Below are 25,477 nucleotides of genomic sequence, written 5' to 3'. Positions count from 1 at the left end.
ATGCACATGGGTATCTTAGTGGTGTAGTGTATCTTGTAGACCAGGCCCATTGCAAGTTTTTTTTATATTCTTAGTGCCGCTAAATGCTCGGGGGGCGGAGTGTATTTTCTTTGATGTAGTTAAGATTATTGTTTTTTTTATACGGGGAGGGGGGGAGACCAGGAGGGGGGGGGGGGGGTGGTGAGGGGGGAGGAGTTAGGTCAACGGGTTCATCACTTCTGGTCGGGCATGATGTCGTCGAGGGACTTGCCCGCCTCCAGGCGCTTCTCCATCTCCACCAGCAGCTTGACGCCGTCGACCACCATCTGCATCAGCTCCACCTCGGAGAAGCCCAGGCGGTCGGCGTTAGAGATGTCGAAGATACCCCCCAGCGATGCCGTGTCCACTCCACCTGTGCCGCGCTTCTGAAGCCTCAGCCTCTTGAGGATCTCTTCGAACTTCTCGTGCTTGCTGACGTTGGGTAGCTTGACGTGCACTCCGGCGCGCAGCCCGGTGCCCAGGTTGGAGGGGCAGGTGAGGACGTAGCCCAGGTGCTCGTTCCACATGAACTCATGACCCTTGTCCTTGAACAGGGACTCGATCTTTGTGAGGCCGGTGCAGAAGCGATTGAACACCTCCTTCATGTTGCCTCCCTTCTGCATGGAGATCACACGCAGATGGTCTTCCTCGTTCACCCACACCAGGAAGGTCTTGTTGTCGTTGTGCCAGATGCCCCTGCCGTCGGGCCAGTCGCGGGCCATGCCGGACGCCAGCAGCAGTGGAGACACGGGCTTGTCGAACAGGAAGTGGTCATCGATCAGCTTGTTCTGTTCCTCATCCGTCATGTTCTTCAGGGCGTAGTACGTGCCTTTCAGGTCGCCGTCCAGGGAGTCTAGACTTTCAATGGAGAGGGTCTCGATGGCGCGTCGCTCCCCGCGGCTGCAGTGGGGGGGCAGGGCGATGCCGCGCACGCTCCTTCCGGTTCGCACCCTGGAGCTCAGCACGTAGTTGGGGTCCAGGTCGTCACCGCCCTGGAGGTTGTCTGGGTTCAGGTCCGTCTTGTGTTTGTCTGAGGGCTTGTAGCCCCCGTGGCGATCCTCGATGATGGGGTCCAGCAGCTCCTTGAAGACCTCGTACGTCTCCTCGTCTCCGGCCACGCAGCCCACGGTCATGATGAAGGGGTGGCCTGGGTTATCGACGCCGGTCTGAATGACGTCGTCCAGGGTGAACCCACTGGGGGTCTCTTTGTCCCGCAGGCTGGAGTAGATCTCCGGGGTCAGGATCTTGGCCATGTGGTTGTTGTGCTTGCTGAGGTCGGGGAACTCCTGCTCGGCGGAGTAGTTCATCTTCAGCGTGTTGTGGGGCATGATTGCTCTCACCTTTCCACAGCAAAACGGTCGGCAAGGCACCTTGGTTGAGAGATGCAGGCTTCAATCTGTGTTGTTTAGTCTATCTGTTCAGTACTGTTCAGTACTGTTCAAAGATGCACACTGAGCTCTTCTGAGAGAATTGTTGAGTATATAGATCACAAATGTTCTAGAATGTTTGATTATGACATCATACTGTGACATCACGAATGTGCTATTATGACATTGTGACATCACAACGGAACATGTTTGAGTGCCATTTGAATAATATAAATAATGTTTGGTAAGGCTGTCCCCGAATCTTTGGCCTGAATAATGAGAACCACCAGCTGATCACAGAGGCAGTGCTGACATTTCTGCACAAGGCAGAGTTGTACCAGAGGATATAATGTTATTTTATTTATTATTATTATTATTATTATTATTATTATTATTATTATTATTATTATTATTATTATTATTATTATTATTATTATTATTATTATTATTATTATTATTATTATTATTATTATTATTATTATTATTATTATTATATTTTTTTTGTAAGCCTATGCGTATTTAAGTTTTTCATTATGCATTGTGTGTACTAACTTTGTTTCCGTTCGTCTACTCTAAGCCATCCTAGGTTGTCAAAGTGGACAGGGGTGAGGTGGGTTTTAGGAGTAAGGTCAAGCAGTAGTCTGACCAGTTTGTTTTGTGATGTTTGTAATCTTGTTTTTAGTGCCTTTGAGGTGCTTTGGTACCATGAGGTGCAAGCATAGTCGTAGTACCTTGAATGAGTGCTCCTGTTAGAGTCTTCAGGGTATTCTTGTTTACCAGAGAGGAGATCCGGTACAGGAATCTAGTTCGTTGGTTGACTTAGTTTTATTACATTGGATCCCATTTTGTCACAGGAAAGATTTGCCTCTATAGGATGGAACCCAGGTAGGTAATTTCATCTTTCCTTTTAAGATAAGATAAGATATTCCTTTATTGATCCCCTTGGGGAAATTCAGGCATCATAGCAGCATGGGGGAAGGGGGGGGGGGGGTACAGGTAGTGAAAACAACACAAGCAGTATAAACAAATGTCAATATAATTTACTATCTAACTAACTGAAATATACATTATTCATTATTCACAGTATCACAGTATCCACATACAGTAAGGTGCAGTATGCATAAGGTAGTGTTATTGTCCTACTTGGGTTCCTATTAGTTCTAGGTCGATGTCTGGCAGCAGTCGCTGCCCACTGTTGTGGAGCCTGATGGCCACTGGTATGAAGGACTGTCCAAGGCGGTTAGTTGAGTGTCTGGGGGGTATGAGTCTGTGGCTTCCTTGTCACCTTCACCTAATATGTTTTGATCTGGTCAGGTGCGCTGTCACCTAAAATGTTTTGATCTGATCAGGTGCGCTGTCACCTAATATGTTTTGATCTGGTCAGGTGCGCTGTCACCTAATATGATTTCATCTGGTCAGGTGCGCTGTCACCTAATATGATTTCATCTGGTCAGGTGCGCTGTCACCTAATATGTTTTCATCTGGTCAGGTGCGCTGTCACCTAATATGTTTTCATCTGGTCAGGTCCGCTGTCACCTAATGTTAATATGTTTTCATCTGTGTCCACTGACCACTGACACACAGTGGGGGATGTTTTAAAAATATTATTTAATATATAATATAATATAATAATTTGTGCTTCACCTAAAAATTTGGTCAGCAGCCTCCACTGGTGTGCGTGTGTGCGTGCGTGCGTGCGTGCCTTGCTTATGTGAGGAATCAGGGCAATTTCAAGACTGCACACTCACAAATTCAGGACACGCTACCAATGAGGACATTTTTGACATGCTGTTTTCTTTTCATGAGCTATTACAGTCGTACAGTGGTGTGTGATGAGGTTAGGGTTAGCTACAGAACGCATGTAAATCGGGGTAATAGTGCTCCCATATTTCACATAAACAAAAATAGGTTAGACTATATTAGGTTAGATTAAATTAGGTTAGGTTAGATTAAATTAGGTTAGATTAGGCTAGGTTAGATCAGGTTATGTGTGTGTTTGTGTGTGTGTGTGTGTGTGTGTGTGTGTGTGTGTGTGTGTGTGTGTGTGTGTGTGTGTGTGTGTGTGTGCGTGCGTGCGTGCGTGCGTGCGTGCGTGCGTGCGTGCGTGCGTGCGTGCGTGCGTGCGTGCGTGTGTGTGTGTGCGCGTGTGTGTGTGTGCGATTCACTGAGATCAACTACTAATGTCTTTGGCATTATGTTCTCTGTGATTTTCAGTAGCTGATTAAAGACATGTTTAATGACTCAAGGCGTGTGCCACAGATGACTAATGTCTGGATGTGTGTTGAGCCAAAATGGATGACTGTCCACTTGGCATCGACATGCCTGTGATTCATAGGTTTAATTGTTTTCCAGACAAGAAGATATATGCCAGTAGTGCGTTCAGTAGAAAGCTACCCATTTGCACATTAGCCTATAGCTTAGCGCAATGAATGGAAGCAGACAATTAACACCTCTCCTGGAGATTAAGATAGACTACCGGTACGTCCATTTACATTCATCGTGCTAAGCAACATATTTAAATTGTTGTACATCCCCAGGGCACTAAATGCACTTAACTTCCTTTAAAATAACAGTTTTCATTTTCATTTTCTTTTTCCTGGTTGGATTCTGTAAGATGTGATGTTTCTTGTGTTGTGTTATTTGTTGTTGTTGTTGTTGTTGTTGTTGTTGTTGTTGTTGTTGTTGTTGTTGTTGTTGTTGTTGTTGTTGTTGTTGTTGGTGGTGTTGTTGTTGTTGTTGTTGTTGTCTCTACCAAATCAAATCAAATCACAACAATACAGTCTGAACTGAACTGAACTGAAGCTAGGCTATAAGCTCAATCATAGTCCAGGTTTACCGTAGTTGATAGCAGACTTCACCGTACCTTGTGGGGTGGCTTTGGCTCACGGGTAGAGCGGGTTGTCCAATGATCCAAGGGTTGGTGGTTCGAATCCCGCTCAAGACCATGTCCATCCCACTGCCGTTGTGTCCTTGGGCAAGACACTTAACCTACTTGCCTCGTATGAATGTGTAATGCATGTGAATGAATGTTGGTGGTGGTCGGAGGGGCCGTAGGCGTTGATTATTCGCCACGCTTCCGTGAGTCTGCCTCAGGGCAGCTCTGGCTGCAATTGTAGCTTACCACCACCGGTATGACTGTGTATGAACAAATAATGGACTCTGTGAAGCGCTCTGAGTCAGAGAAGAGCGCTATATAAATCCAAGTCATTATTATTATTATTATTATTATTATTATACATCTGCATATATGCATGTTTAATTATATTCAGATATATTCTGACAGATATGTATGTATATATATATAAATATAAATATATGCAGTAAAAATGTATGTATATATATGCAGTATATTCAGCACTGTTGTACATGCTATCACACAGAGTATAATATCGGTAGACTATAGTACTGCATGAGGTGGGTAGTAATATAACTATGATTACAGTGTAGGGCTTAATGTAGACGGTGAAAGCAGTAGGTGGGTATACATTGAGTATAGGCAACATAGTTCAGAGTCGTACAGAGTTCATCATTTATATATATATATATATATATATATAAATATATTAGGGTATGGGGGGGGGGGGGGGTGGGCGGGGCTGTCAACAGGGAACAGTGTTCAGAGAGATGACAGCTGAGGGAGAGAAGGTGTTCCTGAGTCCGCTTGGCTTGAAGCGGAGGTTCTACACGGTAAATTTCGCAGAGTAAATTTGACTCAAACTGAGTAAAATCGTACTCAGTTTGAGTGAAATTTACTGTGTAGTAGCGTCTCCCGGAGGGGAGGAGGGCAAACAGTCCATGATTGGGATGAGAGGTGTCCTTGGCAATGCTGCGTGCCTCCCTCAGACACCGCTTGTGATGGATAGACTCAGCTGCAGAGTGATGTACCGCTGATGCGCGGGGCGCAGTTTTCACCGCCCACTCCACTGCTTCTGTCTGTATGGACCTGGCGCCCACTTACTAGCACACTTAGTGTCATACGAAACGTGGCATGGCATGTGCTCTGACCAAAGGGCATCGGTGGATCAAAGGCTATAGGTTATCTGCCAGGAAATGCTTAGTTGTAAGTTGATCAAGCTGGTACAGAAGTGCAGAATGACAACTATTAAAGAAACTTGAAACTTGAAACTTCTACAGAGCTCTGACACAGTGTAGAAGTTTCAAGTTTCAAGTTTCTTTAATAGTTGTCATTCTGTACTTCTTCTGTATGACAACTATTAAAGAAACTTGAAACTTGAAACTTCTACACTGTGTCAGAGCTCTTATAGAGTAATACGAATAAGATGTGTTTACATTATTATTATTATTCTCCGAATGATTTGGGGACAGTTGAAATGTACACTTGTATTTCGCCTACGAGTTGGCGCAGCATATCCTGTTTACGATAGCCGGCGTCGTTGAGAACCCTGAACGTGGTCGCTGGGGAGATATATGCTCATTTTAGCTGAGATGCCGAGACCTTTAAAAACTAATTATTCTCTTTACTGTTCTTTTTTCCCCCCTGCCGTCTTGTGGGAGTTCCATTTCCGGAATATTCAGTTGACTCACAGCCTTCTGACGCGTTTACTTGTTTATACCGTGATATTAAAATGCATGTAAACGCATCACGTCCTCCACTGTGTGACCTTAACCGGGATATTATTAGTGCCGAGAATATGAATGTGCATTTAAACCGCCAAAACATGCACAGACAACAACGCATGCCGTGTATATCATGCCAGTTTGGGGTACCTTGGGTATGCTGCACCTTGTGTGTGTATACTGTTTACGTCTACTCGTACTCATAGAATATATTCAGATTACAATTCTTCATGTATTGTGTAACGTATAATGTAACCAATACATACACCTTTGTTTACACTGTTTTTCCTCAAATGTTTATATTCAGATCAAATTGCATGGCCTATATTTAAGTCTTTCTACTATCACCCTGCCCATACCTGTACCTCCCTCCATCCCCCACGCTGCTATGACACCCCCCATTTCCCCCGAGGTGATCAATAAAGGAATAATCTTATCATAAACGGATGACGTATTATATCAGGCGTGTTAACACAACCTGGCAGCGGTTAACAGGGAAGCCTCTTAACAAGACATGGCGGGAGGGAAGCGGAAAACACAAACCACAGATTCACCGCAGAAACATCTCTGAAAAATGGACGTGACAAGCTAGCCCTATATATACCAGCCCTCTTTATATAGACCTGGAGGGTGAGTGTGCGTGCGCGTGTCTGTGTGTGTGTGCGTGTGTGTGTGCATGCGTGTGTGTGTGTGTGTCTGTGTGTGTGTGTGTGTGTGTCTGTGTGTCTGTGTGCGTCCGTCTGTGTGTGTTGTGTGTGTGTGTGTGTGTGTGTGTGTGTGTGTGTGTGTGTGTGTGTGTGTGTGTGTGTGTGTGTGTGTGTGTGTGTGTCTGTGTGCGCGTGTGCGCGTGTGAGCGATGATACCAGTGAGTGGGAGAGAGAGGGAGAGCGAGCCAAGTCCTGATTGGACCGTAGCTGTGTCGATACAACGCCGCCATCTGCACTCGCTCACTCGGGAGGAGCGGGCGGGCGAGGCAGCCTAGTTCTGGGCTCCTGGCCTCCTTCTTATCTCAAGGGCGACAGAGCTTTCTACTTCTACCATTGCGTTCACTGACAGCTACTGTATGCATACAGTACACGGCGCTGCAACCGCTGGTGCCACACCACTCTACCTCTCTCTATCTCTCCTCTCCTCCCCCCCTCCTCCTCTCCTCCCTCTATCCACACTCGCTCTCCTCCCTCGTCATCACTCCCTCCCCCTGTCCTCCTATCTCTGCTCCACTCCCTCATCTCCTCAAGGTCAAGGTCAAGTTTATTAGTATTATGTCCCAAACTGGGCAATTCATGTTACAGCAGATAAATAGGAGCTGCAAAAAAAAAAACACAGCAAACATACATAGCAGGAAGAACACAGACAGACATGTATACAGTACATGGTCACACAGGATCATATCATGACAACGGTGAAACAAGCAACCACAACCATCCCCCCCCCAGCCCCGTACCACCCACCCACCCACCCACCCACCTCAAAGCCGCCCTCTCCTGCCTCCTCCATTGATGGCACGAATGGAGGTAGGTATATAAATGAGGATTTGTATGTATTGCTTTTAGCTGCAAACGTTGGCCGGAAGGCAATAATTGATACTCCGGATTTAGGGGGGGTGAGAGCTGTCCGCTCTAATCGATGACGCCTTCCTGAGCACCTGCTCGTCATCATATATATGACCCAGACAGCTTGTAGGGGTACAATTCGTACCCCTACAATTTTGCTAGCCCCCCCCCCTCACAATCCCGTTAAGGGCATTCTTTTGTTTAATGCCAAGGTTTCCATACCAACAAATGGCAGCAAAGGAAACAACAGACTCTATGAAGGCACTATAGAACTAAATCATCAAGGACTTATCCACCTGACATGTGTCTACTGTACTGTACTGTACTGTAGCTTCCTTAGACAGAAGAGGCGCTGCCGACCTTTCCTACAGACCATTTCAGTGTTCAAATCAAATTTCAGACGATTGTCAACAATGGAACCGAGATATTTATAAGTGTCTCTGTCTCTCTGTCTTTTCCACCAACCTACTCTTCTCTCTCCGTCATCTCTCCCTTATCTCCTCTCTCCCTCCTATGTCTCCCTCCCCTCTTATATCCCTCTCTCTCTCTCTCTCTCTCTCTCTCTCTCTCTCTCTCTACTCTCTCTCTCTCTCTCTCTCTCTCTCTCTCTCTCTCTATCCATCATCCCCTCCCTCCTCTCATATCTCTCTATCCCTCATCTCCTCACTCATCTCCTCTCTCTCTCTCTCTCTCTCTCTCTCTCTCTCTCTCTCTCTCTCTCTCTCTCTCTCTCTCTCTCTCTCTCTCTCTCACTCTCTCCCGCTGTCTTTAAGTTATACATTATTCAGGTTGGTGAAGGGGTGGGAGGCGGGGGACAGTAGTTGTGTCTCCAACACCCGACTTGTTATTGCATCCCCTCCCTATCTATCCCTCATCTCCTCCTCTTTCTCTCTCTATCTCTCTCTCTCTCTCCCTCTCCATCTCCCTCTCTATCCCTCTCTCTCTCTCCATCTCCTCCTCTCTCTCTCTCTCTCTCTCTCTCTCTCTCTCTCTCTCTCTCTCTCTCTCCCTCTCTCCCTCTCTCCCTCTCCCTCTCTCTCCTCCACGTCCCGTTCAGACGTGTGAATAATATATGAGTAACAAGTGCGCTCGCTCCGAGTGGAGTCGGTGGGGCCACGGCCACGCGGGTATCATCGGCGCGCTGAGAGTATCATTAGGATACAGTGGGCCGCGTGGCACGATCCGCTAACGCCACGGGACACATGGGCACGCGGGCGGAGGAAGTAGCGGGAGAGGATTATTCCTGTCGACAGTCTCACAAACCCCCCCCCCCCGTCTGCCCCAAACCAACCCCCCTTAACCTGTTTTGTTTGCGCGCGGGCTGACATGGCCTGGATTGTTTCCTCTGCCTCTGTGTGCTTCTGTTGCATCCTGGGAAATGGGAATTTGTAGTCCTCGCTGTTCAATTACTGTGTAGAGGATGATGTCGTCCTGGTGGGGAATTGAAACTTAACCCTGTCACTACCACACGACAAAGGGTTAACATTTTCACTGCCAGTCTACAGAAGGTTAACCCTGTCACTACCACACTACAGGATAACCTTTCACTACCACACTACAAAGGGTTAACGCTTTCACTACCACACTGCAGAAGGTTAACCCTTTCACTACCACACTACAGAAGGTTAACCTTTTACTACCACACTACAGGCGGTTAACCTTTCACGACCACACTGCAGAAGGTTAACCCTTTCACTACCACACTACATACGGTTAACCCTTTAACTGCCACACAACAAAGGGTTAACCCCTTTCACTACCACACTACAGAAGGTTAACCTTTCACTACCACACTACAGAAGGGTAACCTTTCACTACCACACTACAGACGGTTAACCCTTTCACTACCACACTACAGAAGGTTAACCTTTCACTACCACACTACAGAAGGGTAACCTTTCACTACCACACTACAGCGGGTTAACCTTTCACTACCACACTACAGAAGGTTAACCCTTTCACTACCACACTACAGAGGGTTAACCTTTCACTACCACACTACAGAAGGTTAACCCTTTCACTACCACACTACAGAAGGTTAAACCTTTCACTACCACACTACAGAAGGGTAACCTTTCACTACCACACTACAGAGGGTTAACCTTTCACTACCACACTACAGAAGGTTAACCCTTTCACTACCACACTACATAGGGTTAACCTTTCACTACCACACTACAGAAGGTTAACCCTTTCACTACCACACTACAGAAGGTTAACCTTTCACTACTACACTACAGAAGGTTAACCTTTCACTACCACACTACAGATGGTTAACCCTTTCACTACCACACTACAGAAGGTTAACCTTTTACTACCACACTACAGAAGGTTAACCTTTCACTACCACACTACAAAGGGTTAACCCTTTCACTACCACACTACAGAAGGTTAACCTTTCACTACCACACTACAGAAGGTTAACATTTTACTACCACACTACAGAAGGTTAACCCTTTCACTACCACACGACAGAAGGTTAACCTTTCACTACCACACTACAGAAGGTTAACCCTTTCACTACCACACAACAGGCTAACCTTTCACTACCACACTGCAGAAGGTTAAACCTTTCACTACCACACTACAGACGGTTAACATTTCACTACCACACTACAGACGGTTAACATTTCACTACCACACTGCAGAAGGTTAAACCTTTCACTACCACACTACAGACGGTTAACATTTCACTACCACACTGCAGAAGGTTAAACCTTTCACTACCACACTACAGAGGGTTAAACCTTTCACTACCACACTACAGAAGGTTAACCCTTTCACTACCACACTACAGAAGGTTAACATTTCACTACCACACTACAGAAGGTTAACCTTTCACTACCACACTACAGAGGGTTAACCTTTCACTACCACACTACAGAAGGTTAACCCTTTCACTACCACACTACAGAAGGTTAACCTTTCACTACCACACTACAGAAGGCTAACCTTTTACTACCACACTGCAGAAGGTTAACCTTTCACTACCACACTACAGAAGGTTAACCTTTCACGACCACACTACAGAAGGTTAACCTTTCACTACCACACGACAAATGGTTAACCCTTTAACTGCCACACGACAAAGGGTTAACCCCTTTCACTACCACACTACAGAAGGTTAACCTTTTACTACCACACTACAGAAGGTTAACCTTTCACTACCACACTACAGAAGGTTAACCTTTTACTACCACACTGCAGAAGGTTAACCTTTCACTACCACACTACAGAACGTTAACCTTTCACTACCACACTACAGAAGGTTAACCTTTCACTACCACACTACAGAAGGTTAACCTTTTACTACCACACTGCAGAAGGTTAACCTTTCACTACCACACTACAGAAGGTTAACCTTCCACGACCACACTACAGAAGGTTAACCTTTCACTACCACACGACAAATGGTTAACCCTTTAACTGCCACACGACAAAGGGTTAACCCCTTTCACTACCACACTACAGAGGGGTAACCTTTCACTACCACAGTACAGAAGGTTAATTTTTCACTACCACACTACAGAAGGTTATATATATATATAATATAACTGGCATACAGACATCTGCACCTTTGATTACACTGCCTATTTGCTGATATTCTTATATTCAGAGTTAATTGTTGCCACCATTTATTTGTATTTGTATTATAATTATATTGCCTATATTTATGTATTTCTACTATTACCCTGCCCGTACCTGTATATCCCCTCCCCCTCCCGCATGCTGCTAATGACGGCCAAATTTCCCCCAAGGGGATCAATAAAGGAATATCTTATCTTATCTTATCTTATCTTATCGTATCTTATTTTGTCTTATCTTATAGCATCCAGGGTTTGGTATTGCACACATGAGGGTGGGGGGTGGGAACTTGGAGGTGTCAGGTTGCTTAATGGCCAGGAGGAGGAGCCTCATGGTCACATGACCAGGTAGAGGAGGAGCTTCATGGTCACATGTTTGGTTAATGAGCAGGTAGAGGAGGAGCCTCATGGTCACATGTTTGGTTAATGAGCAGGTAGAGGAGGAGCCTCATGGTCACATGTTTGGTTAATGAGCAGGTAGAGGAGGAGCCTCATGGTCACCTGTTTGGTTAATGAGCAGGAAGAGGAGGAGCCTCATGGTCACATGTTTGGTTAATGAGCAGGTAGAGGAGGAGCCTCATGGTCACATGTTTGGTTAATGAGCAGGTAGAGGAGGAGCCTCATGGTCACATGTTTGGTTAATGAGCAGGTAGAGGAGGAGCCTCATGGTCACATGTTTGGTTAATGAGCAGGTAGAGGAGGAGCCTCATGGTCACATGTTTGGTTAATGAGCAGGTAGAGGAGGAGCCTCATGGTCACATGTTTGGTTAATGAGCAGGTAGAGGAGGAGCCTCATGGTCACATGTTTGGTCACATGACCAGGTAGAGGAGGAGCCTCATGGTCACATGTTTGGTTAATGAGCAGGTAGAGGAGGAGCCTCATGGTCACATGTTTGGTTAATGAGCAGGTAGAGGAGGAGCCTCATGGTCACATGTTTGGTTAATGAGCAGGTAGAGGAGGAGCCTCATGGTCACATGTTTGGTTAATGAGCAGGTAGAGGAGGAGCCTCATGGTCACATGTTTGGTTAATGAGGTAGAGGAGGAGCCTCATGGTCACATGTTTGGTTAATGAGCAGGTAGAGGAGGAGCCTCATGGTCACATGTTTGGTTAATGAGCAGGTAGAGGAGGAGCCTCATGGTCACATGTTTGGTTAATGAGGTAGAGGAGGAGCCTCATGGTCACATGTTTGGTTAATGACCAGGTAGAGGAGGAGCCTCATGGTCACATGTTTGGTTAATGACCAGGTAGAGGAGGAGCCTCATGGTCACATGTTTGGTTAATGAGCAGGTAGAGGAGGAGCCTCATGGTCACATGTTTGGTTAATGAGCAGGTAGAGGAGGAGCCTCATGGTCACATGTTTGGTTAATGAGCAGGTAGAGGAGGAGCCTCATGGTCACATGTTTGGTCACATGACCAGGTAGAGGAGGAGCCTCATGGTCACATGTTTGGTTAATGAGCAGGTAGAGGAGGAGCCTCATGGTCACATGTTTGGTTAATGAGCAGGTAGAGGAGGAGCCTCATGGTCACATGTTTGGTTAATGAGCAGGTAGAGGAGGAGCCTCATGGTCACATGTTTGGTTAATGAGCAGGTAGAGGAGGAGCCTCATGGTCACATGTTTGGTTAATGATCAGGTAGAGGAGGAGCCTCATGGTCACATGTTTGGTTAATGAGCAGGTAGAGGAGGAGCCTCATGGTCACATGTTTGGTTAATGAGCAGGTAGAGGAGGAGCCTCATGGTCACATGTTTGGTTAATGAGCAGGTAGAGGAGGAGCCTCATGGTCACATGTTTGGTTAATGAGCAGGTAGAGGAGGAGCCTCATGGTCACATGTTTGGTTAATGAGCAGGTAGAGGAGGAGCCTCATGGTCACATGTTTGGTTAATGAGCAGGTAGAGGAGGAGCCTCATGGTCACATGTTTGGTTAATGAGGAGGTAGAGGAGGAGCCTCATGGTCACATGTTTGGTTAATGAGCAGGTAGAGGAGGAGCCTCATGGTCACATGTTTGGTTAATGAGCAGGTAGAGGAGGAGCCTCATGGTCACATGTTTGGTTAATGACCAGGTAGAGGAGGAGCCTCATGGTCACATGTTTGGTTAATGAGCAGGTAGAGGAGGAGCCTCATGGTCACATGTTTGGTTAATGACCAGGTAGAGGAGGAGCCTCATGGTCACATGTTTGGTTAATGAGCAGGTAGAGGAGGAGCCTCATGGTCACATGTTTGGTTAATGACCAGGTAGAGGAGGAGCCTCATGGTCACATGTTTGGTTAATGAGCAGGTAGAGGAGGAGCCTCATGGTCACATGTTTGGTTAATGAGCAGGTAGAGGAGGAGCCTCATGGTCACATGTTTGGTTAATGATCAGGTAGAGGAGGAGCCTCATGGTCACATGTTTGGTTAATGAGCAGGTAGAGGAGGAGCCTCATGGTCACATGTTTGGTTAATGAGCAGGTAGAGGAGGAGCCTCATGGTCACATGTTTGGTTAATGAGCAGGTAGAGGAGGAGCCTCATGGTCACATGTTTGGTTAATGAGCAGGTAGAGGAGGAGCCTCATGGTCACATGTTTGGTTAATGAGCAGGTAGAGGAGGAGCCTCATGGTCACATGTTTGGTTAATGAGGTAGAGGAGGAGCCTCATGGTCACATGTTTGGTTAATGAGCAGGTAGAGGAGGCCTCATGGTCACATGTTTGGTTAATGAGCAGGTAGAGGAGGAGCCTCATGGTCACATGTTTGGTTAATGACCATGTAGAGGAGGAGCCTCATGGTCACATGTTTGGTTAATGAGCAGGTAGAGGAGGAGCCTCATGGTCACATGTTTGGTTAATGATCAGGTAGAGGAGGAGCCTCATGGTCACATGTTTGGTTAATGAGCAGGTAGAGGAGGAGCCTCATGGTCACATGTTTGGTTAATGAGCAGGTAGAGGAGGAGCCTCATGGTCACATGTTTGGTTAATGAGGAGGTAGAGGAGGAGCCTCATGGTCACATGTTTGGTTAATGAGCAGGTAGAGGAGGAGCCTCATGGTCACATGTTTGGTTAATGACCAGGTAGAGGAGGAGCCTCATGGTCACATGTTTGGTTAATGAGCAGGTAGAGGAGGAGCCTCATGGTCACATGTTTGGTTAATGAGCAGGTAGAGGAGGAGCCTCATGGTCACATGTTTGGTTAATGACCATGTAGAGGAGGAGCCTCATGGGCACATGTTTGGTTAATGAGCAGGTAGAGGAGGAGCCTCATGGTCACATGTTTGGTTAATGACCAGGTAGAGGAGGAGCCTCATGGTCTCATGTTTGGTTAATGAGCAGGTAGAGGAGGAGCCTCATGGTCACATGTTTGTTTGTTTCATTTGCTCCTGTCCATCGTTCATGTGGTAATGCCACAGACGGAGCAGCGGGGGGTCCAATCCGAGTATAGCGATTACAGTACAGTAATAGTGTTTAGCGGCAGTAGCCATGGTAACGTCACACTTGACGAGTTAAGAAAATTGTCGCATTTTGGCGATGGAGGAGGCCTTTTATATTATGTCGTATGTCTCAGCTCCCCCTGACTGCCGGCTCGGAATTCTGTGGGAAACGCTCTCCCCCGTCTTAGATATTATTCATATCAGCCGCTCTCGCCGGCTATACCTGCAGAATTATAATTGCTTTGTCTTCCCCCTCTATCTGCAAACGAGCATGAGTGACCTTTGACCCCCTCCCCCCGCCCCCCTCCCCACTTCAACAACAGCCGCACTGAGAGAGCCGCATTCGCGTGAGAATTGGTTCCGCACGCGCGTACATGACTACATTATGAATCCGACCCCGAGGTTTGGATATTACCGCGTTTGCCTCTCACCGCCGATTCCGCTCTGCCGTGTCGTGTGTGTGTGTGTGTGTGTGTGTGTGTGTGTGTGTGTGTGTGTGTGTGGGGGAGGGGAGGGGAGGCCGGTCGACGGTAGTAGCAGGTGCTTCTTATTGTGATTCATTAAGCTTTATTCCATTTACTGTGCCGGGTTGCTGTGCACTACAGAGCTTTTATGGTCTACTACTTGGTGCCCTTCCGTAATGACGAGGGATGATGCCAGCTCGGTGGGGGACCCTCTCTGCCAAGGACACGGGCAGACGGTTGACTCTGCGGAAGCTCGAGGGGATAGAGAGAGAGAGAGAGCGGCCGTTTCTCGTTTTCAAAGTCTGCACCGCGTGAACGGGGCATTTGCCTCGGCGGCGGCGGCGCCGCTGTTAAATATGGATCAGAGCGAAGCGCCCGGATCGGCCCGGTGAAGGTGAGAGGCGTTGCCGAGGCAACACACAGTCGCTTATACCGTCATAAACGACGAGGAAACTATGAAAAGAAGAATGAAGGGTCGTCACGTCACACCGGAGTTCTATACCAAGGAAACTATAAAAGAAGGACCGGTCATCATGTCAGAATACCAGTTCTATGGTCTGCTTTGATGCCGGACTTTGGTGCCAATTATATTGAAGCATATATTTCATATATATATATATATATATATATATATATATACACGCTATCTGAGGACATATAAATCAACCAGCTAGTTTAACAATGCAACACATTGCATACGATTCTGACATCGGAGGTAATAACTAGGGATGTCCGATATTATCGGCCTACCGATATTATCGGCCGATATCGGCATTAAAATGTGATATCGGAAAATATCGGTATCGGTTTTCAAAAAAACTTTTCTTCTTTTTTGTTTTTGTTTTTTTTTACATTTCTATAACCTTTATTTACCCAGGCAAGCAAGTAAGAACAAATTCTGATTTTATTTATTGTCAAAAGTATGCATAATGTTGTGTTAATTCCACAACAAGAGATATGTAATGTTAATTACCTGAAATTATTCCATATTTTGGGGGGGAAACCCTGCATATATCGGTATCGGTTGATATCGGTTGATATCGGTATCGGAAATTAAGAGTTGGACAATATCGGTATATCGGTATCGGTAAAAAAGCCAATATCGAGCATCCCTAATAATAACCTGTTTAAATGACAGGTGACAAGAGGAGGTGGTTGATCCCATTCAACTCAATGTTGGCCCCCGTACTGAAAGTGTCCATACTTGGCACCAATGTGTGTCCACGTGCTGCTACACAGTGACGTAACGGACCCTTCCTTCTTTTATAGTTTCCTTGGTAAACCAGAGGAAATCTAAATATTATAATATTACTGTTTAATCCTTTCACTACCACACTACAGAAGGTTAACCTTGCACTACCACACTACAGAAGGTTAACCTTTTCACTACCACACTACATAATTAACCGTATGTAGTGTGGCAGTGAAAGGGTTAACCTTATGTATTGTCGCAGTGAAAGGGTTAACCCTCTGGTAGTGTGGTAGTGAAAGGGTTCATCTAAGCGAACACTGTCAATCTTAGGCATGCTACCATGCTAGCTAAGAGAAGATAATGTTTACAAGCATTAACATTACAGCCCACCATCCCGCATTCATTCATTCATTCATTCATTCATTCATTCATTCATTCATTCATTCATTCATTCATTCGGTCGTTCGTTCATTCATTCATTCATTCATTCATTCATTCATTCATTCATTCATTCATTCATTCATGCATTAATTCATTCATTCATTCATTCATTCATTCATTCATTCATTCACCATCCCTGTATTTTGGTATATTTGTCTACGTTTGAACGGCTTGATCTATCTATATCCACCACAGGATGTGTTTTCATTTGGTTTCATGTGATTTCTCCATTATTCTGCTCGTTTAAAATGCGATGAAATAAAGTTTAATACCCGTATATATCCGGAAGTGATCCAGATTTCACACTGATCTGTGTTTAATACAACACCAGCACGCCATCAGTCACCTGCCGCAGAGCGGCCATATTGTCGTTGTGAAAATCGATTGGTGCACGAGCAGGGGTGTAAAGTACTTGAGTAATTGTACTTTGTTACAATACTTAAGTACTGTTTTGGGGGATTTGTACTTTACTCGAGTATTATTAGGTTTGTATACTTGTACTTTTACTCAATTACATTTCAGAGAAAAAAAACATACTTTTTACTCCTTACATTTGAAATGCAGACCTACAAAGTACAAAGTACAAATCTCACAGGTCCAAAAATGTTTATTATAATTTGTTTCTCTGGCCGAACTAACGTTAACGTTATTAATCCTGTGGCCGCACCTATTTAAAAACAGCCAATCAAATCCCCATCAATGGGAAATGAACCCGCCCCTACCCATGCTGATTGGTTCTTGTGCAAGACTAGAAAGCGGGGATCTTTGATTAAACACCTGCTATCAGAAGAATAGACTGTCAGAAAAAATGGGCCTCTTGGTCGTAGTGTTGTCACAATACCAAAATGTTGACTCTGATACCGATACCAGCCTAGGTATCACGATACCGTTTCCGTTTCTAAAACGTTACCATGGCAAAAACCTAAAATGTCATGAAAAGTAATGGAATATAAAATTGACAAAATGACAGAACATGGAGATTTTGCTGACACTGTTAACACGCCCACTACACAAAGTGTGCACTCTCTCTCTCTCTCTCTCACACACTGCTACTACGGTCACACATCCACTCAAATCACAGCAAATACAGCATCAGGCTATTCAAAAGTATCGGATCTAAAAGTATCGATACTTGTAAAATGGAGTATTGGACCGCTTGGCTGGGTATCGTAATACTTTTCTAGTATCGGTGTATCGCGCAACACTACTCGGGACGTCGATATGTTACCGTGGAGACGACATGATTTGAATGGCGGTTGTGACGAACATCCCCCCCCCCATACTGAGTCTCTGTTCACACATAAAACACGGACGCCTCGTAGTTGCGTAGACTAGAGGACTCCCAGGGGGCAGGGAGAGACAGACGGACAGACAAGGATCTATGAAGATGCTGTCTCTCTGTGAAAGTACACAGTGTGTCACCCTTCTGTCTTTTAAAGGTGTTGTTTGTGTGCACGCTGAGCGTGGCGAACAGGGGAAGGTGTTTTGCAGCATTTTTGTGCAATTTAAAAACCACCAAAATCTTTCTTTGGAAATGTGAGTGGCTACAGAGAGGCTTATTGTGACCTTGGATTGTCAGCATAGGTGGAGTTTTTTGGGGGGGGGGGTTGTTGCAGGAGACATGTCCCCCTCAAATAATAAGAGGTAAAAAAGAGGTAAAGAATAAGGGGGTCAAAACATTTATATTTATCCTTCTTACCTGCAACTATATATTATTAACCAACAATTCCAGACACCCCTACAGGACCGTACCATCAGACAGACACCCACCCCTACAGGACCGTACCATCAGACAGACACCCACCCCTACAGGACCGTACCATCAGATAGACACCCACCCATACAGGACCGTACCATCAGACAGACACCCACCCCTACAGGACCGTACCATCAGACAGACACCCACCCCTACAGGACCGTACCATCAGACAGACACCCACCCCTACAGGACCGTACCATCAGACAGACACCCACCCACCCCTACAGGACCGTACCATCAGACAGACACCCACCCCCTACAGGACCGTACCATCAGACAGACACACACCCCTACAGGACCGTACCATAAAACAGACACCCACCCCCTACAGGACCGTACCATCAGACAGACACCCACCCCTACAGGACCGTACCATCAGACAGACACCCACCCACCCCTACAGGACCGTACCATCAGACAGACACCCACCCCTACAGGACCGTACCATCAGACAGACACCCACCCCTACAGGACCGTACCATCAGATAGACACCCACCCCTACAGGACCGTACCATCAGACAGACACCCACCCCTACAGGACCGTACCATCAGACAGACACCCACCCCCTACAGGACCGTACCATCAGACAGACACCCACCCCCTACAGGACCGTACCATCAGACAGACACCCACCCCCTACAGGACCGTACCATCAGACAGACACCCCTACAGGACCGTACCATCAGACAGACACCCACCCCCTACAGGACCGTACCATCAGACAGACACCCACCCCCTACAGGACCGTACCATCAGACAGACACCCACCCCCTACAGGACCGTACCATCAGACAGACACCCACCCCCTACAGGACCGTACCATCAGACAGACACCCCTACAGGACCGTACCATCAGACAGACACCCACCCCCTACAGGACCGTACCATCAGACAGACACCCCTACAGGACCGTACCATCAGACAGACACCCACCCCCTACAGGACCGTACCATCAGACAGACACCCACCCCCTACAGGACCGTACCATCCCAGTCTTGCAGACATGCCTCTCATAAAACTACACCAGAATGCAGGAAATGAAGTGTTTGGTGCTCAAAACGTCCAGGGGGAGGGCTTAAAGTGCCCCCCCCCCCACTCAATGTTGAAACCAGACCTACGCCCTTCCTTGTCGGTAAGAGGCTGTGTTGAGTTACTGTGCATAGACACCTGTCAGCTTTTTGTAGGCACAGTCATTCTCTACAAAGTCTTCCCATATTGATTATAGATCCGAGGGACATTGTGTGGCGGCGACGCGTGACGACCGGGGGGCCGGTGTGGTAACAAAACACTGGTGTTTTTTGTTGGTGAATTGCCGTTATTACTCCCTCATCATCTGCAATTAGCCACTGATGACGCCAAAACGCAATGCATTCACACTCCCATTGTGTTTGGTTTGGAATGGGGCCGCGGGGGGAATTAACACTGATTAGAGTAATTAGCTATAACGAGATATCTGGAGATATGCACTCATATCATTATATCCTTTTTGAACCTCTATAAGGCAGAAAAAAGTATGGTTTATCTTTAGTGCTGATAGATAGTGGCATAAGAGGAAAGACGGGAAGGCTTGAGCACTGTTTGAAGGTAGAACTGATCTGTTTGGCTGTGGTGCCCAACCCTTTCATGGTCTTTAGATTAGATTAGATTAGATTAGATTAGATTCACATGTATTGTCATCATACAGCACACGTACAGCACAATGAAAATATCTTTGGTATCCAACCAGAGTGCAAAATGTACAATGTCATGTCATGCTGTCATGTCATGCTCATGTCCTCCTCACAATAGAACGATAGGATCTTGGTGAAAAATCAGCCGTGTGAACGCCCTCTCTTGTTCTACGGACGGACGTCAGATAGAGAAGAAGAAGAAGAAGAAGAAAGACCAGTCCTCCCCGAAAAGAATCGCGAGTGCCAGATTGAAAATGACAAAAGAAACGACGCAGAGTAATAAAATATTCACTCAAAATATGATCTTTGTCCGATAAGATCCCCCGCTCGTTCTGATTAAAAAGAGACTCGAGGAAGATAATGAAAGTGGCTACAATCACAGAATGAAAAGGGTGAATGAACGAACGAAAAAAGCGAAGCAATCGAACTAAATGGCCTCATTGCCTCCTATTTGTGTTAAAGTGCTATATTTTATAGTGCTGACATGAGCGCCTCGAAGCTTCGATCGCTGCCATAGTATTCGCACTCGTTTCATACATAATACTTTTTGTCATAATAATATGTCTAAAATAGTTTTGAACGTGTGTTTTGTACTGAGTCAGTGTTGCACTGGAGAGACTGGCTGACAAAACTCTTCGTCATACTGGAATGATATAATGACAATGACTTGAACAGTATTCAACAAATATTTGAATGCTTTGTGGGTTTTTCTTTAGCACTCCATAAAAGCATAATAAATAGCTTATAGACATAATAACCCAACATTTCATTTTGAAAATCACTTCTTCTCAGACGAGGACATTTAGAAAACCTAATCTACCCCATAGCGCTCATTTATACCCGACGCATTTTAAACTTTGTGTGCGCGGGGAGATCAAAGCTTTGATAATTCACAGGTGATTTCTACTGAAGCTTCCAACTTTACAGTCCTGCCAGGTGCTCTAGCCCCTTAGGAAGGGAGCTACGATATCAGCTGGTTTCCAGTCTTGACAGGTGCTCTCTAGTCTCCTAGATAGATAGATAGATAGATAGATAGATAGATAGATAGATAGATAGATAGATAGATAGATAGATAGATAGATAGATAGATAGATAGATAGATAGATAGATAGATAGATAGATAGATAGATAGATAGATAGATAGATAGATAGATAGATAGATAGATAGATAGATAGATAGATAGATAGATAGATAGATAGATAGATAGATAGATAGATAGATAGATAGATAGATAGATAGATAGATAGATAGATAGATAGATAGATAGATAGATAGATAGATAGATAGATAGATAGATAGATAGATAGATAGATAGATAGATAGATAGATAGATAGATAGATAGATAGATAGATAGATAGATAGATAGATAGATAGATAGATAGATAGATAGATAGATAGATAGATAGATAGATAGATAGATAGATAGATAGATAGATAGATAGATAGATAGATAGATAGATAGATAGATAGATAGATAGATAGATAGATAGATAGATAGATAGATAGATAGATAGATAGATAGATAGATAGATAGATAGGTAGGTAGGTAGATAGATAGATAGATAGATAGATAGATAGATAGATAGATAGATAGATAGATAGATAGATAGATAGATAGATAGATAGATAGATAGATAGATAGATAGATAGAAAACTTTATTGCCATTTCAACACATGGTTGATTGGGATTTGTCATGGTGCCAAACATACAGTAGGCCTACATACAGTATAACAACATACAATATAAAAACAATACATGCAATGCAATCCCCACAATAAAAGTATTACACAAACAATAAAAGAAAATGCTACAGTACCTAAAATAGCTCAGTGTTCCAGTTTAAAGTGCATATTGCCTTAAAGTGCCTGTCGGCTGGTGCTAGCCCTGGCTTATGGTACAAAGTGCCTGTGCCTTTGGACTTGAGTTCAGGTGACGGACGACCTCGGGATTTGTACTGTTTTTAAAACGAGATGTCCTACTACAGTACACCTGCGACTTTGGAGTCCTCTCCACACTGGCTCTGTAGTGCTGCTCTCTAGTCTCTTGGGAGAGGAGCTACGATATCAGCTGGTTTACAGTCCAGGCAGGTACCAGCCGGCCTCTTGTCCACCACGACGAGTGTCATATCAGGTGTCCCCTTTGAGGAAGATTTATTCCAGAAAGAATTGAAAAAGAGAAATCCAATTAAAATTGAATAGTCTGTCAGTGACTAAAGCTGTTTTGATTGAATGTAGGGAGCCAGCCCTCCCTCTCTCTCCCCTCTCTCTCTCTCTCTCTCTCTCTCTCTCCCTCTCTCCTCTCTCTCTCTCTCTCTCTCTCTCTCTCTCTCTCTCTCTCTCTCTCTCTCTCTCTCTCTCTCTCTCTCTCTCTCTCTCTCTCTCTCTCTCTCTCTCTCTCTCTCTCTCTCTCTCTCTCTCTCTCTCTCTCTCTCTCTCTCTCTCTCTCTCTCTCTCTCTCTCCCTCCCTCCCTCCCCCTCAGGCCTGTGCCAGATAACGTAAGCAGCAGCTCACTGCCCCCCCGTCAGAAGACGAGCCATCATCTCTCTATTCTGTCTCTTCTGTCTTTACTTCCAACCCCTCCTGTCAGCCGAGGGCACGGTGCCCATCATCTGAGGCGCTGCCTCTGTCTGCCCCCTCCGTAGGTTCTCATCGCCCACGTGAGGTGGTGGAGGCGGGGCAGGTGGGGGAAGGCGGTTTATGTTTATGTTTATGTTTATCACGTTTCAAGTTTCTTTATTAGTTGTCATACAGAAGTACAGAATACTTTTATACAAAATGCTTCTTACTGTTACGCTCCAGAGACTGTGCTAGACAAGATAGTATGAAATAAAATAGTATAGCATGTAAATTAGAAGTAAAAAAATGAGGTCACAGTGTTCAGTATAGACATATGTACAATGTTCGATGCAGAATAGACGTAACTGAGTTACCATATAATATACAATATACTATGCAATGTACTAATATACAATACTATATAGTGCAAGGCAGAAATGGGATGAGGTGCAATTTAGGTAAAATTTACAGTAGGTGTACGAGTTGTAGTGCAAATCCTTTATCAATAAATATAAAGTGTCTTTAGGTGATCTAAAGTGTGTAAAGTGGGTGCTGCAGTGAGTTGCCCGTTTAAAGTGAGTGTGTGCGTGTGGGTGTGTGTGCTGTGTGCATTTGATGGTTGTTGCATAGTGTTTATTGTTCTTTTAGCAGCCTGATGGCCTGGGGATAGAAGCTTCTTCTGAGTCTTTCTGTGCTCGCCTTAAGACTCCGGTATCACTTGCCTGACCGCAGCAGTTCAAAGAGGCAGTTGTTCGGGTGGCTGGAGTCCTTGATGATTCTCTTAGCCTTCCCCCTGCACCGCTTGTTGTAAATGTTCTGGAGGGTGGGAAGCTCCCCTCCAATTGTGCGTTCGGCTGAACGTGTCACTCTTTGTAGTTATTAAAGGATCCCCATCAGAGACACATGAAAGAGCCTCTAGTCGTCCTGGGGTCCTGGACAAAACAAATACAATTACAAATGTACAACAGAAAATACGAATAAAAAACCAAAAACAAAACACAAATGAAAAATGAATACAAATATACAAATTCACATCATAAAACATTCCAGTCAGTCCAGTTGTCTCCGTTTGTTATTTTATTGATATTTGTTTTATTGATATTTGATTTGTTCTATTATGTTTGTATATTTGTTATTGTTCTATATTAGAAGATTTTTTCCGTACATATTTGTTTGTATGTCTGATTTTGATTTAATGTTCTATAATTGTTTGTGTATTTTATTGGTGTTTTATTGATTTTTTTTTTTTTTTTTTTTTTTTTTATTGATTATTCTTGTTTAATTTTTATATGTTTGGATCCAGACCCCAGGAAGAATAGTCGCTGCTGAGGCAGTGACTAATGGGGATCTGAAATAAAGAAATAAAGAAAAAGTCAAACAAAGAAAAATTAAATACACAGATAACAGTTACATACCTGACATGTTTGCAAGCCATCTCTTAATATTTGTTTTGAAAGTAATTTTATTATGTATTGTGGATGAGATGTTTTTCGCCAGAGCATTCCAGAGTGCTATTGACCTAGATATATGGCCAGTGAGTTTGAGAACATTTAGATTTGGGTGCTGATTTTGTTCTGATGTGACCAGAAGCGGCCCCTCTAGTGTCGTAACCATGTTCAGAAGCAGTCATTTCTAACTGCTGAGCCAAGCTAGATGGCGTGCCAGTGCTGATAATGTTCCGCAGTAGTAGCATTAGAAGACTAATGTGCAGGCGATGCAGGCTCACATGATGTCTGTATCAATTGTAAAAGCCGGGCACGTTTATCAGGGCAGTGGGAGAGAAGAGAGGGGAACCAGGCCGGGAGATCCAGGAAATATGTGCCAAGTGAGATGTAAGTACTGTCGTAAATTATTTAGTGTGTATCTCCACGGAGAGCCCTTTTTCTCCTCCACTCCAGTGAGCGGTAGAGGAGTTGGTTTAAAGGTGGATAGTCAGCGAATAGCAATGACTGGAATTAACTGATGCGGCCACATTTTAAATACAGTAACGGCTGCCCGGCCAAACGGTATTGATGTGGCGCTAACGACGCCACCCCACTCTCCCCTGGAGGGGAATCCAGCACCGGTGTAGATAAGTTAACACGCTTTAAAGGGGGGGGGGGGTGACAGTAGCTCAGGAGGTCGTCTGGTAATCAGAAGGTTCCCGGTTCGATTCCCGCTCCTCCCGGCAGCGCGTCGAAGTGTCTTTAACCCCCTAACTGCCGCCGATGAGCAGCTTGGCACCTTGCATGGTCGCCTCCGCCATCGGTGTGTCACTGTGTGAGTGAATGTGATGCATGAGTTGTAAAGCACTTTGGATAAAAGCTGTTATATAAATGCAGTCCATTTACCATTTAGATGCTCCATACCCTATTTAACCCTCGAGTCACCCTTGTCGCAGTTCTGGTCAAAAAGCCCTTTTTCTACGTGTGTTTGTGGATAGCGTTGGCTAGATTTGATGTATATGCCAAAAAAGTTGCTCTGTATCACATCTTGGACTCACATTACAATAATCCATGTTTGTTTTTTAAAAACATTCACTCTTAAGCGTGTGAACCTGTTAAGTGTCACACCTTTCACCCTAGTCGCAGAACTGGACAGGTTAGGGTTAGGGTTAGGGTTAGAGTTAGGGTGAAACCCTAACCCTAACCCCCTAACCCTAACCCCCTAACCCTAACCCCAACCCCAACCCCAGCCCTAACCCCAACCCTAACCCTAATTTAAGAAATGGTTAAATTAAAATAAATTTTTTTGAAGGTTGACTCGAGGGTTAAACATGTTCTAGCACGATGTTGACTACTACAGGCCATCACGGGTACTGCCCCTGGAGAAACCTCCATGCTCACACTGTGGCATTAATTAGCGGCCCCGGACGTGAAATGGTCCCTGTGATGAATCTGAAGGCCT

The 25,477-nt window shown here is 45.1% G+C and overlaps 1 protein-coding gene across 1 annotated transcript; it reads right to left on the bottom strand.

Moving 5' to 3' along the window:
- Positions 1-212: 212 nt before the first annotated feature.
- LOC311247546 (creatine kinase, testis isozyme-like) lies at positions 213-1,346 on the bottom strand (the record flags this gene model as incomplete). The annotated part of the gene is made up of 1 exon (XM_084338584.1): positions 213-1,346. One exon carries the CDS (start codon positions 1,344-1,346, stop codon positions 213-215), a length of 1,134 nt encoding a protein of 377 aa, XP_084194710.1.
- Positions 1,347-25,477: the final 24,131 nt, after the last annotated feature.

The sequence above is a fragment of the Notolepis coatsorum genome, assembly GCF_963971535.1.
Source record: "Notolepis coatsorum genome assembly, contig: SCAFFOLD_2042, whole genome shotgun sequence".
NCBI classification, from domain to species: Eukaryota; Metazoa; Chordata; class Actinopteri; order Aulopiformes; family Paralepididae; genus Notolepis; species Notolepis coatsorum.
The sequence above is the reverse complement of the archived record's forward strand: the minus strand, read 5'-3'. Positions and strand labels throughout refer to the sequence as shown.